The 18,178-nt window shown below is 48.1% G+C and overlaps 1 protein-coding gene across 1 annotated transcript in view; it reads right to left on the minus strand.

The window, feature by feature from the left end:
* Window positions 1–18,178, minus strand: part of LOC129811217 (integrin alpha-1-like) — a 110,582-nt gene that overhangs the window by 70,605 nt on the left and 21,799 nt on the right. Inside the window, exon 2 of the mRNA XM_055862380.1 lies at window positions 11,157–11,277. Within this exon, the coding sequence (XP_055718355.1) occupies window positions 11,157–11,277 (121 nt within the window). The remainder of the gene's footprint in view (window positions 1–11,156; window positions 11,278–18,178) is intronic.

The following is an 18,178-nucleotide window of genomic DNA, read 5'->3' on the forward strand; positions in this document are numbered from 1 at the left end:
ACACTGTCCTAGCACACTGACAGAGCTCACTGACCTAGCTGTCCTAGCACACTGACCTAGCTCACTGACCTAGCTGTCCTAGCACACTGTCCTAGCACACTGACCTAGCACACTGACCTAGCACACTGTCCTAGCACACTGACCTAGCTCACTGATCTAGCTGTCCTAGCACACTGACCTAGCTCACTGTCCTAGCACACTGACCTAGCACACTGTCCTAGCACACTGACCTAGCACACTGACCTAGCACACTGACCTAGCACACTGTCCTAGCACACTGACCTAGCTCACTGACCTAGCTGTCCTAGCACACTGACCTAGCTCACTGACCTAGCTGTCCTAGCACACTGTCCTAGCACACTGACCTAGCACACTGATCTAGCACACTGACCTAGCACACTGATCTAGCTCACTGACCTAGCTGTCCTAGCACACTGACCTAGCTCACTGACCTAGCTCTCCTAGCACACTGACCTTGCACACTGACCTAGCTAACTGACCTAGCTGTCCTAGCACACTGTCCTAGCACACTGACCTAGCACACTGACCTAGCTCACTGACCTAGCTGTCCTAGCACACTGTCCTAGCACACTGACCTAGCACACTGACCTAGCTGTCCTAGCACACTGTCCTAGCACACTGACCTAGCACACTGACCTAGCTCACTGACCTAGCTGTCCTAGCACACTGTCCTAGCACACTGACCTAGCACACTGTCCTAGCACACTGACCTAGCACACTGACCTAGCTGTCCTAGCACACTGACCTAGCTCACTGTCCTAGCACACTGACCTAGCACACTGACCTTGCACACTGACCTTTCAAACTGACCTAGCTCACTGACCTAGCACACTGACCAAGCACACTGTCCTAACACACTGACCTAGCACACTGTCCTAGCTGGCCTAGCACACTGACCTGGCTGAACTAGCACACTGACAAAACACACTGTCCTAGCACACTATCCTAGCACACTAATCTAGAACACTGACCTAGCACACTGACACAGTACACTGTCCTAACTGTCCTAGCACATTGACCGAGCACACTGTCCTAGCTGTCCTAGCACACTGACCTAGCACACTGACCTAGCACACTGTCCTAGCACACTGACCTAGCACACTCACCTAGCACACTGACCTAGCACACTGTCATAGCACACTGACCTAGCTGTCCTAGCACACTGTCCAAGGACACTGACCTAGCACACTGACCTAACACACTGTCCTAGCACACTGTCCTAGCACACTGACCTAGCACACTGTCCTAGAACACTGTCCTAGCACACTGACCTAGCTCACTGACCTAGCTGTCCTAGCACACTGTCCTAGCACACTGGCCTAGCTCACTGACCTAGCTGTCATTGCACACTGTCCTAGCACACTGACCTAGCACACTGACCTAACACACTGTCCTAGCACACTGACCTAGCACACTGACCTAGCACACTGACCTAGCACACTGTCCAGCACATTGACCTTGCACACTGTCCTAGCTGTCCTAGCACACTGTCCTAGCACACTGACCTAGCTCACTGACCTAGCTGTCATTGCACACTTTCCTAGCACACTGACCTAGCACAATGACCTAGCTGTCCTAGCACACAGTCTTTGCACACTGACCTAACACACTGTCCTAGCACACTGACCTAGCACACTGTCCTAGCACACTGACCTAGCACACTGACCTAGAACACTGTCCTAGCACACTGTCCTAGCACACTGTCCTAACTGTCCTAGCACACTGTCCTAGCACACTGACCTAGCACATTGACCTAGCACACTGACCTAACACACTGTCCTAGCACACTGTCCTAGCACACTGTCCTAGCACACTGTCCTAACTGTCCAGCACAGTGACCTAGCACACTGTCCTAGCTGTCTTAGCACACTGTCCTAGCTGTCATTGCACACTGTCCTAGCATATTGACCTAGCACATTGACCTAGCACACTGACCTAGCACACTGTCCTAGCACACTGACCTAGCACACTGTCCTAGAACACTGTCCTAGCACACTGACCTAGCTCACTGACCTAGCTCACTGACCTAGCTGTCCTAGCACACTGTCCTAGCACACTGACCTAGCACACTGACCTAGCTCACTGACCAAACTGTCCAAGCACACTGTCCTAGTACACTGACCTAGCACACTGACCTAGCTCACTGACCTAGCTGTCCTAGCACACTGTCCTAGCACACTGACCTAGCACACTGTCCTAGCACACTGACCTAGAACACTGGCCTTGCACACTGACCTTGCACACTGACCTAGCTCACTGACCTAGCTGTCCTAGCACACTGTCCTAGCACACTGACCTAGCACACTGACCTTGCACACTGACCTTGGACACTGACCTAGCTCACTGACCTAGCTGTCCTAGCACACTGTCCTAGCACACTGACCTAGCACACTGACCTAACACACTGTCCTAGCACACTAACCTAGCACACTGTCCTAGCACACTGACCTAGCACACTGTCCTAGCACACTGACCTAGCTCACTGACCTAGCACACTGACCTAGCACACTGTCCTAGCACACTGACCTAGCTCACTGACCTAGCTGTCCTAGCACACTGTCCTAGCACACTGACCTAGCACACTGACCTAGCTCACTGACCTAGCTGTCCTAGCACACTGACCTAGCTCACTGACCTAGCTGTCCTAGCACACTGTCCTAGCACACTGACCTAGCACACTGACCTAGCACACTGTCCTAGCACACTGAGCTAGCTCACTGTTCTAGCACACTGACCTAGCACACTGTCCTAGCACACTGACCTAGCACACTGACCTAGCACACTGTCCTAGCACACTGACCTAGCTCACTGACCTAGCTGTCCTAGCACACTGTCCTAGCACACTGACCTAGCATACTGACCTAGCTCACTGACCTAGTTGTCCTAGCACACTGACCTAGCACACTGTCCTAGCACACTGACCTAGCACACTGACCTAGCACACTGTCCTAGCACAATGACCTAGCTCACTGACCTAGCTGTCCTAGCACACTGTCCTAGCACACTGACCTAGCACACTGACCTAGCTCACTGACCTAGCTGTCCTAGCACACTGACCTAGCTCACTGACCTAGCTGTCCTAGCACACTGTCCTAGCACACTGTCCTAGCACACTGACCTAGCTCACTGACCTAGCTGTCCTAGCACACTGTCCTAGCACACTGACCTAGCACACTGACCAAGCACACTGTCCTAGCACACTGACCTAGCTCACTGACCTAGCTGTCCTAGCACACTGACCTAGCTCACTGACCTAGCTGTCCTAGCACACTGACCTAGCTCACTGACCTAGCTGTCCTAGCACACTGACCTTGCACACTGACCTAGCTCACAGACCTAGCTGTCCTAGCACACTGTCCTAGCACACTGACCTAGCTCACTGACCTAGCTGTCCTAGCACACTGACCTTGCTCACTGACCTAGCTGTCCTAGCACACTGACCTAGCTCACTGACCTAGCTGTCCTAGCACACTGTCCTAGCACACTGACCTAGCACACTGACCTTGCACACTGACCTTGCACACTGACCTAGCTCACTGACCTAGCTGTCCTAGCACACTGTCCTAGCACACTGACCTAGCACACTTACCTTGCACACTGACCTTGCACACTGACCTAGCTCACTGACCTAGCTGTCCTAGCACACTGTCCTAGCACACTGACCTAGCACACTGACCTAGCACACTGACCTTGGACACTGACCTAGCTCACTGACCTAGCTGTCCTAGCACACTGTCCTAGCACACTGACCTAGCACACTGACCTAACACACTGTCCTAGCACATTGACCTAGCACACTGTCCTAGCACACTGACCTAGTTCACTGACCTAGCACACTAACCTAGCACACTGTCCTAGCACACTGACAGAGCTCACTGACCTAGCTGTCCTAGCACAGTGTCCTAGCACACTCACCTAGCACACTGACCTAGCTCACTGACCTAGCTGTCCTAGCACACTGACCTAGCTCACTGACCTAGCTGTACTAGCACACTGTCCTAGCACACTGACCTAGCACACTGACCTAGCACACTGTCCTAGCACACTGACCTAGCTCACTGACCTAGCTGTCCTAGCACACTGACCTAGCTCACTGACCTAGCTGTCCTAGCACACTGTCCTAGCACACTGACCTAGCACACTGACCTAGCACACTGTCCTAGCACACTGACCTAGCTCACTGACCTAGCTGTCCTAGCACACTGACCTAGCTCACTGACCTAGCTGTCCTAGCACACTGACCTAGCTCACTGACCTAGCTGTCCTAGCACACTGTCCTAGCACACTGACCTAGCACACTGACCTAGCACACTGACCTAGCTCACTGACCTAGCTGTCCTAGCACACTGACCTAGCTCACTGACGTAGCTGTCCTAGCACACTGTCCTAGCACACTGACCTAGCACACTGTCCTAGCACACTGACCTAGCTCACTGACCTAGCTGTCCTAGCACACTGTCCTAGCACACTGACCTAGCACACTGTCCTAGCACACTAACCTAGCACACTGACCTAGCTCACTGACCTAGCTGTCCTAGCACACTGACCTAGCTCACTGACCTAGCTGTCCTAGCACACTGACCTAGCTCACTGACCTAGCTGTCCTAGCACACTGTCCTAGCACACTGACCTAGCACACTGACCTAGCTCACTGACCTAGCTGTCCTAGCACACTGACCTAGCTCACTGACGTAGCTGTCCTAGCACACTGTCCTAGCACACTGACCTAGCACACTGTCCTAGCACACTGACCTAGCTCACTGACCTAGCTGTCCTAGCACACTGACCTAGCTCACTGACCTAGCTGTCCTAGCACACTGACCATGCACACTGACCTAGCTCACTGACCTAGCTGTCCTAGCACACTGTCCTAGCACAATGACCTAGCACACTGACCTAGCTGTCCTAGCACACTGTCCTAGCACACTGACCTAGCACACTGACCTAGCACACTGACCTTGCTCACTGACCTAGCTGTCCTAGCACACTGTCCTAGCACACTGACCTAGCACACTGACCTAGCACACTGTCCTAGCACACTGACCTAGCTCACTGACCTAGCTGTCCTAGCACACTGACCTAGCTCACTGACCTAGCTGTCCTAGCACACTGACCTTGCACACTGACCTAGCTCACTGACCTAGCTGTCCTAGCACACTGTCCTAGCACACTGACCTAGCACACTGACCTAGCACACTGACCTTGCACACTGACCTTGCACACTGACCTAGCTCACTGACCTAGCTGTCCTAGCACACTGTCCTAGCACACTGACCCAACACACTGTCCTAGCTGTCCTAGCACACTGACCTAGCACACTGACCTAACACACTGACCTAGCACACTGTCCTAGCACACTGACCTAGCACACTGTCCTAGCACACTGACCTAGCACACTGACCTAGCTCACTGACCTAGCTGTCCTAGCACACTGTCCTAGCACACTGACCTAGCACACTGACCTAGCACACTGACCTAACACACTGTCCTAGCACACTGACCTAGCACACTGACCTAGTTCACTGACCTAGCACACTGACCTAGCACACTGTCCTAGCACACTGTCCTAGCACACTGACAGAGCTCACTGACCTAGCTGTCCTAGCACACTGTCCTAGCACACTCACCTAGCACACTGACCTAGCTCACTGACCTAGCTGTCCTAGCACACTGACCTAGCTCACTGACCTAGCTGTCCTAGCACACTGTCCTAGCACACTGACCTAGCACACTGACCTAGCACACTGTCCTAGCACACTGACCTAGCTCACTGACCTAGCTGTCCTAGCACACTGACCTAGCTCACTGTCCTAGCACACTGACCTAGCACACTGTCCTAGCACACTGACCTAGCACACTGACCTAGCACACTGACCTAGCACACTGTCCTAGCACACTGACCTAGCTCACTGACCTAGCTGTCCTAGCACACTGACCTAGCTCACTGACCTAGCTGTCCTAGCACACTGTCCTAGCACACTGACCTAGCACACTGATCTAGCACACTGTCCAAGCACACTGATCTAGCTCACTGACCTAGCTGTCCTAGCACACTGACCTAGCTCACTGACCTAGCTGTCCTAGCACACTGACCTTGCACACTGACCTAGCTCACTGACCTAGCTGTCCTAGCACACTGTCCTAGCACACTGACCTAGCACACTGACCTAGCTCACTGACCTAGCTGTCCTAGCACACTGTCCTAGCACACTGACCTAGCACACTGACCTAGCTGTCCTAGCACACTGTCCTAGCACACTGACCTAGCACACTGACCTAGCTCACTGACCTAGCTGTCCTAGCACACTGTCCTAGCACACTGACCTAGCACACTGACCTAGCACACTGTCCTAGCACACTGACCTAGCTCACTGACCTAGCTGTCCTAGCACACTGACCTAGCTCACTGACCTAGCCGTCCTAGCACACTGACCTAGTTCACTGACCTAGCTGTCCTAGCACACTGTCCTAGCACACTGACCTAGCACACTGACCTAGCTCACTGACCTAGCTGTCCTAGCACACTGACCTAGCTCACTGACGTAGCTGTCCTAGCACACTGTCCTAGCACACTGACCTAGCACACTGTCCTAGCACACTGACCTAGCTCACTGACCTAGCTGTCCTAGCACACTGACCTAGCTCACTGACCTAGCTGTCCTAGCACACTGACCTTGCACACTGACCTAGCTCACTGACCTAGCTGTCCTAGCACACTGTCCTAGCACACTGACCTAGCACACTGACCTAGCTGTCCTAGCACACTGTCCTAGCACACTGACCTAGCACACTGACCTAGCACACTGACCTAGCTCACTGACCTAGCTGTCCTAGCACACTGTCCTAGCACACTGACCTAGCACACTGACCTAGCACACTGTCCTAGCACACTGACCTAGCTCACTGACCTAGCTGTCCTAGCACACTGACCTTGCACACTGACCTAGCTCACTGACCTAGCTGTCCTAGCACACTGTCCTAGCACACTGACCTAGCACACTGACCTAGCACACTGACCTTGCACACTGACCTTGCACACTGACCTAGCTCACTGACCTAGATGTCCTAGCACACTGTCCTAGCACACTGACCCAACACACTGTCCTAGCTGTCCTAGCACACTGACCTAGCACACTGACCTAACACACTGACCTAGCACACTGTCCTAGCACACTGACCTAGCACACTGTCCTAGCACACTGACCTAGCACACTGACCTAGCTCACTGACCTAGCTGTCCTAGCACACTGTCCTAGCACACTGACCTAGCACACTGACCTAACACACTGTCCTAGCACACTGACCTAGCACACTGTCCTAGCACACTGACCTAGTTCACTGACCTAGCACACTGACCTAGCACACTGTCCTAGCACACTGACAGAGCTCACTGACCTAGCTGTCCTAGCACACTGTCCTAGCACACTCACCTAGCACACTGACCTAGCTCACTGACCTAGCTGTCCTAGCACACTGACCTAGCTCACTGACCTAGCTGTCCTAGCACACTGACCTAGCACACTGACCTAGCACACTGTCCTAGCACACTGACCTAGCTCACTGATCTAGCTGTCCTAGCACACTGACCTAGCTCACTGTCCTAGCACACTGACCTAGCACACTGTCCTAGCACACTGACCTAGCACACTGACCTAGCTCACTGACCTAGCTGTCCTAGCACACTGTCCTAGCACACTGACCTAGCACACTGATCTAGCACACTGTCCTAGCACACTGATCTAGCTCACTGACCTAGCTGTCCTAGCACACTGACCTAGCTCACTGACCTAGCTGTCCTAGCACACTGACCTTGCACACTGACCTAGCTCACTGACCTAGCTGTCCTAGCACACTGTCCTAGCACACTGACCTAGCACACTGACCTAGCTCACTGACCTAGCTGTCCTAGCACACTGTCCTAGCACACTGACCTAGCACACTGACCTAGCTGTCCTAGCACACTGTCCTAGCACACTGACCTAGCACACTGACCTAGCTCACTGACCTAGCTGTCCTAGCACACTGTCCTAGCACACTGACCTAGCACACTGACCTAGCACACTGTCCTAGCACACTGACCTAGCTCACTGACCTAGCTGTCCTAGCACACTGACCTATCTCACTGACCTAGCTGTCCTAGCACACTGACCTAGCTCACTGACCTAGCTGTCCTAGCACACTGTCCTAGCACACTGACCTAGCACACTGACCTAGCTCACTGACCTAGCACACTGACCTAGCTCACTGACCTAGCTGTCCTAGCACACTGTACTAGCACACTGACCTAGCACACTGTCCTAGCACACTGACCTAGCTCACTGACCTAGCTGTCCTAGCACACTGACCTAGCTCACTGACCTAGCTGTCCTAGCACACTGACCTTGCACACTGACCTAGCTCACTGACCTAGCTGTCCTAGCACACTGTCCTAGCACACTGACCTAGCACACTGACCTAGCTGTCCTAGCACACTGTCCTAGCACACTGACCTAGCACACTGACCTAGCACACTGACCTAGCTCACTGACCTAGCTGTCCTAGCACACTGTCCTAGCACACTGACCTAGCACACTGACCTAGCACACTGTCCTAGCACACTGACCTAGCTCACTGACCTAGCTGTCCTAGCACACTGACCTAGCTCACTTACCTAGCTGTCCTAGCACACTGACCTTGCACACTGACCTAGCTCACTGACCTAGCTGTCCTAGCACACTGTCCTAGCACACTGACCTAGCACACTGACCTAGCACACTGACCTTGCACACTGACCTTGCACACTGACCTAGCTCACTGACCTAGCTGTCCTAGCACACTGTCCTAGCACACTGACCCAACACACTGTCCTAGCTGTCCTAGCACACTGACCTAGCACACTGACCTAACACACTGACCTAGCACACTGTCCTAGCACACTGACCTCACCCTTGCTTTGAGTGAGAGGTGTCTAATGGTGCCATTCCATCTGTGAATCATCACTCACCTACAGTAACCCAGGTTAAGCTCACTCACCTCACACCTACAGTAACCCAGGTTAAGTAACGTAGGCATCTAGGCACAATTTCTCTCTCTTTCTTTCTCTCTCTCACTCTCTCTCCCTTTCTTTCTCTCTCTCTCTCTCTGACTTTAAGGGAGGTTTGTGTAAATTATCAGCCCAATCAAGGCTCTGCTCCAATATCAACACATACTGCTAGCATATGTCTTAAAATGAAACTAGTGTCAGGCATGCATTCTATGGTATGGTATGTTAGCATGTGTAGTATTTGTGCACTAGAAAGTAACTGGAACTATCAGGTCTTGCTTTAACATGATCTTTGGGTGAAATTCCAAGTGTAAACATGCCTTCAAGTGGTATGCAAGTGTGGATATTGGAACAAACACATAACTTGCCCTCGTCACTCTTATACAGTGGTTTCAATCTGTGTACACGTAAGAGTAACTGGAGCCATCAGGGAATTCTCTACATGAACTCTGTAAAAGAAGAAAGCTGTGGGATCGTTCATCGTTCCTCATCACAGCTGCTCCTGCTGATTGAGAAGGGCTGAATTACTGTAACTGGTTCCATATGAGTTTAATAAGCCCATTCCAGCTGAATGTATGGGGATAGTTAGCTAGTTAGAGGTTGAGTCCCAAATGCCCCCCTATTCCCTATTTAGGTAGTAGTGTACTGTGTAGGGAATAGGGTGCCATTTAGGACACACCCAGAGGCCCACACTGTCAGGGCCTCCGTAGGAGAACTATAGGGGCCGACTGTCTCTCTCTCTGTCTGAGGGAACAGTACCTTTCTCTAAAGGGGGGCAGACGTAGTTTACTAGCATGTAAATATGTGTTCTTTGACCAATTAAGAGAGGGATCATGGTTTCATGGTGTCTTTACTGGCGGGCTGAGTGGATACTCTGGTAGGTTGTGTTCACTTAACAGGCGGAGGGAGGGACTCTTTATATGAGACAGACGGTGTTAGCTGATACAAGCGGGAATGGGATGGGGAGTTGGGGGTGTAGAACAACCTCTTTTTGTTTCTCTTTTCTTTACATACCAATTTTATTATTACAAAATCCTGTATGTTCAATATGTTAATTTCTCTAAAAATGAAAAAATTATGAAATTGTCAAATTTACAGGGAGGGACACATAAGTCACGATTTGATTGCAATCGGTATTGCAAGATACTGTATCTCAATGTTGAACTTGTTCAGCTAACAGGACTACTGTCAGGGTTGGGGTCAATTCCATTTAAATTCCAGTCAATTCAGAAACTAACCCAAATTCCAATTCCAAGTGAAAATGTTCCTCATTGAAATTCATTGAAGAGATTTAGAATTGGAATTTCAGTGTACTTCTTGAATTGATTGGAATTTAAATGGAATTGACCCCAACCCCGACTACCAGTACTGACTGATTTCAACCACAAGGCAGGAGAGATAAGTGGAAAAAGACAGGGGCCTTGTCCGAAATCTGTCTTGCCTACTACTTACTAAAACTACATACTGTGTGTGTACTAATCGTACTACATAATTTTTTGAAAAGCAGTGTTTAGTCAAAAACGAATACAGTGAGCAACAAATAACGCACTAGGCTCACCCATCATGAGAATGCGTTATCCAATGTGCACGCTATTCGTTACATTTATTAAAGAGCATCCTCTTATCTCATTATCAGCTGATGATAAGCTGCTGTCAAACACAGGTGAGTCTGGAAAGCCCATTCCCTTCCTCAAAAGTGTGCAGTGAATTCTACTCAATGAAAAGCCGAAATCTAAATTAGTATAACATCCTGGAATTGAAAGCATACTCAATTATCGAGATGTCACATACCCAACGTTCTATTTTCGCATACCTAAAATGCTACTACTTAGAACGCAAGTATGGGTATTCAGACATGGCCAGTGACAAGTGTTAGAGTGGGTTCAAATAGACCTGGGTTCAAATAGTAGTTGTTTTCTCTTGAAATACTTTCAGTGTTTTATCGAGCCTGTCTGGAGTGCCAGTTGGGCTGCGTTTGCTGTTTAAACTTTTGGGACTATTTCATTGATTCCATGGAACCAGGCAAGCTTAATCAAGTGCAGCTAAAGTATTTGAAAGAAAACGGACACTATGTGAACCCAGGTCTTGTGGATGATAACACGAATGGACTCACCACTTCCCCTCACTGTTCTCAAACTGCTGGACTGAGTATCCAAACATGTCCTCCAGCGGACCATTGAAAGTCTCCCCATTCTTGTCATCCACGTTAAATGACAACACACACGGTAGCAACACTGCAAGAAAAGAACTGTTGTTACTACAGAGAAAACAAACACTTTTATTTGAGAAAAGATCTAGATGCTGTCAAAAAGGTGATTTTCATGTGTTTTAACACTATGAGGTTCTGAAAATTATGATAATGCCATTTTAGTGTAACAGCTGTTTGAAAAGAACGCCTGAAATTTAAGCCTGTTTTGTTGGGATGGAGTTTTGCCATTCCATGGTGACATCACCAGGAGGTAAATTAGTTAGTAGACCATAAAAGAAAGAGAGTTCCAAACCTCTCTGCCAATAACAGCTAGTTTTCAGTGTTCCCCTCCCCCCTCAGACCACTCCCAGACAGTCCTAGCTAAATTCTTGCTTGAGAAATCGCTCTTTGCTAAGAAGCTATTTTTGTTTTTTTTAATTACCATTTTAATTGAAAACAATCACAGTAAGGTACGTAATTATTACCCAAAAATGATATGATAATGAGATAGAAATGTAATTTGGGCAAATATTGCAGTGTCAATGATCTTCCTTCATATTTACAGAGGAGTTATTGGCAAGCAGGAAAAATGTAAACCATCAATATGTTACACAAACTACAAGCACTGAAAAGTCAGCTGCAGAAATGCAGGATGAAAAACGGCTCACTTTTCCCACTATTAGCACCATTTTGTTATTACAAGTTCCATGGGTGGATCAGGATATCCCCCTGCATATCTTACATGTTCCTAAATAGGGTTTTTACTTGTGTTTTGTTGCCTTCACAATACAAATGTAATGTTTGTCATGCTAATAAAGCATTTCGAATTGACCCGTATAGAATACAGAAGGCAGTGAGATGGACATACTATAAGGAAATCATAACCACTGTAGAGAGAGAGAGAGAGAGAGAGAGATTTGTGACTTGTTGCCACAAGAAAAGGTCAACCAGTGAAGAACAAACACCATTGTAAATACAACCCATATTTATGCATCTTTATTTTCCCCTTTGTACTTTAACCATTTGTACATTGTTACATTGTTATATATACATTATATGACATTTGTAATGCCTTTATTATTTTGGAACTTCTGTGAGTGTAATGTTTACTGTTCATTTTTATTGTTTATTTCACTTTTGTATATTATCTACCTCACTTGCTTTGGCAATGTTAACCTATGTTTCCCCTGCTAATAAAGCCCCTTGAATTGAATTGAGAGTGAGAAAGAGAGAAAGAGAAAGAGAGAAAGAAAGAGAGAAAGTGAGAGAAAGAGAGAAAGTGAGAGAGAGAGAGAAAGTGAGAGAGAGAGAAAGAGAGAGAGAAAAGTGAGAGAGAAAGTGTGAGAGAGAGAGAAAGTGTGTGAGAGAGAGAAAGAGAGAGCCCTTCCTGTGTTCATAGAAGACAGATGAATGTCATCATAGAATGCTAAGAGAATTCTGTCTGTCAGAGACCCCTCTGCCTCCTCTGACCTCTAACATCTGACCCCTTCAAGACAATGCTGTCTTCACCAGACCTCCCCAGTCCGCTATTTAGCTACTGTGAACTATAGACCCACTAAATATCTAAAAATAGACTTTGAACGTCTCATTGTGCTTCCGCCAACAACGACACTTTTCATTTTTAGTGTGCCATGGAATTCCTCCAAGAAATGTATTCAATTCCTGGATTTGTGAGGGGATGTGAGGATTAGCAGAGCACTGCAACATGGGCCAAGAGACTGAGTAATAGAGGAGAGAGACAAAACACGAAGACCACCAAACACACAGAGAATGAACACTGGACACAACACAGACTTGTCTTCTAGTGATGAGGACTGAGCATCCCACAGCCAAACATCACAAAAACATACTGTACTGATGCCTACAGTATGGAGATCAGCTGTGGGAGTACACATTCACTTTATGCTACACTTGGAGGTGGACACGGCGCCATGCAGGAAGCCTTAACACTGGTCGATTATGTATTTGTCACAGACAAACAGAAGCAGACAGAAGAACCAGTGTACTGTACTGAGTGTCAGAGAGCAGAGCAGACATGGTTAATATGAATGGTCCACGTGCAGCCAGTTAGCCACAGGCCATCCATTCAAAGCTCACTGTAAGACTTCCAAGCCACTTTCCATTTCCAGTGCTTCATCTACTTTGTCTGCAGCATATTCTGTAGGTCTTTTACAGAGGACTCTTATTAAAATGTATTACGCTGTCTGTACACTGCAGCCACTTGGACACCACTGGCCTTTCTCCAAATGAGTCTGTTCGCACCAACTCTGACCTGTCCTGAGTTTTAGACAGCAGCATGAGATCAGGACCAGAGCAAGACCATATGCCCCTACGTGGTCAAGGTAATCAGGTTCTGTTTCCTATACACCACCTCCATGAATGCCCCTACACTACAGAACATTCCTAAGACCAGACTGGACTTTGTGAGTCATATTCAGGTTCTGTTTTCTATACACCACCTCCTGTCCTAGTCTAGTGAGCCAGACACTTCCTCCCCAACAATTCCTTTGTCAACAATTAGCCTGGGGACGAGGTTACTTCTGTCCAGTCCTGAGTTTGAATACCCTAACCAGTATGTGTCTGGGACCAGATGAATGGTATATGAATGGGCCTCTATATCCCCAAGACCAGACTGGATGGATGTGTTCCCGAGTGGCGCAGCGGTCTAAGGCACTGAATCTCAGTGCAAGAGGTGACACTACATTCCCTGGTTTGAATCCAGGCTGAATCACATCCGGCCGTGATTGGGAGTCCCATAGGGCGGCGCACAATTGGACCAGTGTCGTCCGGGTTTGGCCATGGTAAGCCGTCATTGTAAATAAGAATTTGTTCTTAACCGACTTGCCTAGTTAAATAAATGTTAAAATGGGTCATTGCCCTTTGATATTTTTGGGAGCAACCTTTTTTTGTAGGGAGCTGTTCATTGCACCGTCTCTGTCCTGTCCTGACTTTGAATGTGTCCGTGAGCATCAGCACGGATATCATGGCTGGTTATTATCAGCCTGTTGTCTTTGGGAGCATCTACTTCGTTTTAGGGTGCTAGATAAACATGATGAGCTTCCTCTGCAATCTCCGATGTGGCTTGTAAACAGGAGCCATAGCTGTGTCCTGATCGGCACCCTACTCCCTATGTAGTGCACTATACAGAGTCCATAAAGATCTGGTCAAACGTAGTGCACTAAATAGGGAATAGGGTGCCATATGGGACGCAGACACAGACACGGCCAGAGACACAGATATACCCTGAGGTGCCTCCCAGAACTGCCAATCTCAGATCCATCGTCTGGACACTTAGAACAGGATGGAGAAGTAAGTCATTACACATCCCATAATGAAATAATACACTAATGCATGCTACAGGGTGATAGGGTCAAACGGTGGTAATGCATGTTACAGGGTGATAGGGCCAAACGGTGGTAATGCATGTTACAGGGTGATAGGGCCACATGGTGGTAATGCATGTTACAGGGTAATAGGCCCACACGGTGGTAATGCATGTTACAGGGTGATGGGGCCACACAGTGGTAATGCATGTTACAGGGTGATAGGGCCACACGGTGGTAATGCATGTTACAGGGTGATGGGGCCACACAGTGGTAATGCATGTTACAGGGTGATAGGGCCACATGGTGGTAATGCATGTTACAGGGTAATAGGCCCACACGGTGGTAATGCATGTTACAGGGTGATGGGGCCACACAGTGGTAATGCATGTTACAGGGTGATAGGGCCACACGGTGGTAATGCATGTTACAGGGTGATGGGGCCACACAGTGGTAATGCATGTTACAGGGTGATAGGGCCACATGGTGGTAATGCATGTTACAGGGTGATGTGGCCACACAGTGGTAATGCATGTTACAGGGTGATAGGGCCACACGGTGGTAATGCATGTTACAGGGTGATAGGGCTTAACGGCCTAGTGCTACCCCCAGGCACACAAACATATCTGAACCAAATGAAAGACACACACGCGTGTGGTAGAGGATAACCATGGTCCTGATGGAGTAAAGGGTTTAAGAAAGGCCATCCTCAGGGCCCAAGTCAATTCAAGAAACATACTGGAGGATTTTTTTTAAATGATATTGCTGCTGATGCAGTATCATATAAAATGTTCCTATCCATTCCACCTTCCGTTCTGCCTGTATTAAATAAAGTCACCATCCCTGTATATCCATTTGATTAATGATGAGTACAGTTCATAGTTGAGAGAGAGACAGAGAGAGATTGTGAGAGAGACAGAGAGAGAGAGAGACAGAGACAGAGACAGAGAGAGAGAGAGAGAGAGAGAGAGAGAACTGCAAAGACTGGAACACCAGCCAGGTAAGCCTCCTCTCCTCGGCGCAGACAAGGTCAATCTCCTCTTCCCTCAGTCCATCCGTTAATCCAAAACACACACACACACACACACACACACACACACACACACACACACACACACACACACACACACACACACACACACACACACACACACACACACACACACACACACACACACACACACACACCTCCCCTCTCCCACGTCCACGCCAGAAAACACTGCTCATTTAGCTGATTCAAGATTTTCCACTGATCACATTCAGGTCTGGATGGTGTAGAGCAGTGGTTCCCAAACTTTTTATAGTCCCGTACCCCTTCAAACATTCAACCTCCAGCTGCGTACCCCCTCTAGCACCAGGGTCAGCGCACTCTCAAATGTTGTTTTTTTCCATCATTGTAAGCCTGCCACACACACACTATACGATACATTTATTAAACATAAGAATGAGGGTGAGTTTTTGTCACAATCCAGCTCGTGGGAAGTGACAAAGAGCTCTTATAGGACCAGGGCACAAATAATAATATAATAATAATCAATAATTTTGCTCTTTATTTAGCCATCTTACATATAAAACCTTATTTGTTCATTGAAAATTGTGAATAACTCAACACAGGTTAATGAGAAGAGTGAGCTTGAAAGGATGCACCTAACTCTACAATGTTGGATTGTATTGGAGAGAGTCTCAGTCTTAAATCATTTTCCACACACAGTCTGTGCCTGTATTTAGTTTTCATGCTAGTGAGGGCCGAGAATCCGCTCTCACCTAGGTACGTGGTTGCAAAGGCCATCAGTGTCTTAACAGCGCGATTTGCCAAGGGAAGAAACTCTGAGCGCAGCCCAATCCAGAAATCTGGCAGTGGCTTCTGATGAAATAAAATTTTCACAGAACCGCTTGTTGCAATTTCGATGAGGCTCTCTTGTTCAGATATTGGTAAGTAGACTGGAGGCAAGGCATGAAAGGGATAACGAATCCAGTTGTTTGTGTCGTCCGTTTTGGGAAAGTACCTGCGTAATTGCGCACCCAACTCACTCAGGTGCTTCGCTATATCACATTTGACATTGTCCGTAAGCTTGAGTTCACTGATGCGTGAAACAGTGTTGTTTGATGAAGGCATTGTCTGTGTATAATGTTTTTGGCTTTTTCCCCAGCATTGTCCCAGCCATATCCGCAGCAGGGGGAAGAATTAAGTCCTCCACAATAGTATGGGGCTTGCCTGTCCTAGCAATTCGGTACCTCACCATATAAGACGCTTCTAGCCCCTTCTTATTAATGGTATCTGTTGCTTTTATACATGTCTTACTACTCGAAAGTCGTCTTTATTCTCGCTCAAAAAACTCCTGTGGCTTATTTTTCAAATTGTTATGTTTCGTTTCTAAATGTCTGCGCAGAGTGAAGGTTTCCCGCGAGAGAATAACAGTTAATGTGATTGGATATTAATTATTTGACTAGGCTACCTGTATTTGACATTGTGTTGTTATTTCGCTGAACACTAGATGGTTTCATTTTATTTTTGGCAGTGAAACGAGGCTACTCAGGCGAGAAAAAAACCTCACCCAAATGTATAGCCCCGTTGGAAAATAAAAATGTTTACAAATGTTTTTATTTATTTTAATCACATTTTTATTTGGCGTACCCCCGGCGGCATTGCGTGTACCCCAGTTTGGGAATACCTGATGTGTAGGAGACATGCTGCACTGAGGGGAACAGAAGAGGAACGTTTCCTTCCACTGGCCAGCCCTGCCTCCCACTAAGAATATCACAACATCTTGCATGTGTGTCGCGTCTTTAGGGGATTGAATTGAACAAGCACAACACACACATGCACACACAATAAACACCACACACACACACACACACACACACACACACACACACACACACACACACACACACACACACACACACACACACACACACACACACACACACACACACACACACACACACACACACACACACACACACAATCTAGAAGTGACTTAAAACTCCTAGTGAGAGGCACTCAAATCCTTTCAGCAGGTCTCAGATGAAATCCAGTCCTCCTCTGATGTGGGGTGATATATATACCAACCAGACCGACACCCTTTCTGCGTCATGTCTGTGGTCGCCCCCGACCTGTCAGCCATGCTTAGCCACAATAAAGCCCACCTTAAATCAGCACTACAGGCCTGTTAGCCAGACGTAACCATAAAACTGATCCCCAATCAGTGTTAGAAGTGTGATCAGCCACACTTGACAAAAGTAAAACTAACTGACCCTGTTGAAAATATCAAACTTCAGGACTGGTAGCCATTAAGTGGAGCAACCTGACATTGATCTTACATATCAGTTCAGGTTAGGTGGTGAGGTGAGCCGTGGTTAAACTGATCCTAAGTCAGCGTCTGGTGTTTGACCCTCCGAGCCAGATGTGATCACTAACTCAGTTCGGGCTAGCGGTGAGCCGTGATAAAAAACTGATCCTAAATCAGTTCGCTATAATCTGATCATTCCGGGAAGCAGTGTTCACTAACTCATTCCAGGCTGTGGTAAAACTGATCCTAAATCAGTTGGCAGGCAGTGGTAGTCAGGGAAAGAATTAAGAGACGTCAGCAGCACAGTGATCTGCTCTCTAATGAGAAGGAT

The sequence above is a fragment of the Salvelinus fontinalis genome, chromosome 2 (assembly GCF_029448725.1).
Source record: "Salvelinus fontinalis isolate EN_2023a chromosome 2, ASM2944872v1, whole genome shotgun sequence".
Lineage (NCBI taxonomy): Eukaryota > Metazoa > Chordata > Actinopteri > Salmoniformes > Salmonidae > Salvelinus > Salvelinus fontinalis.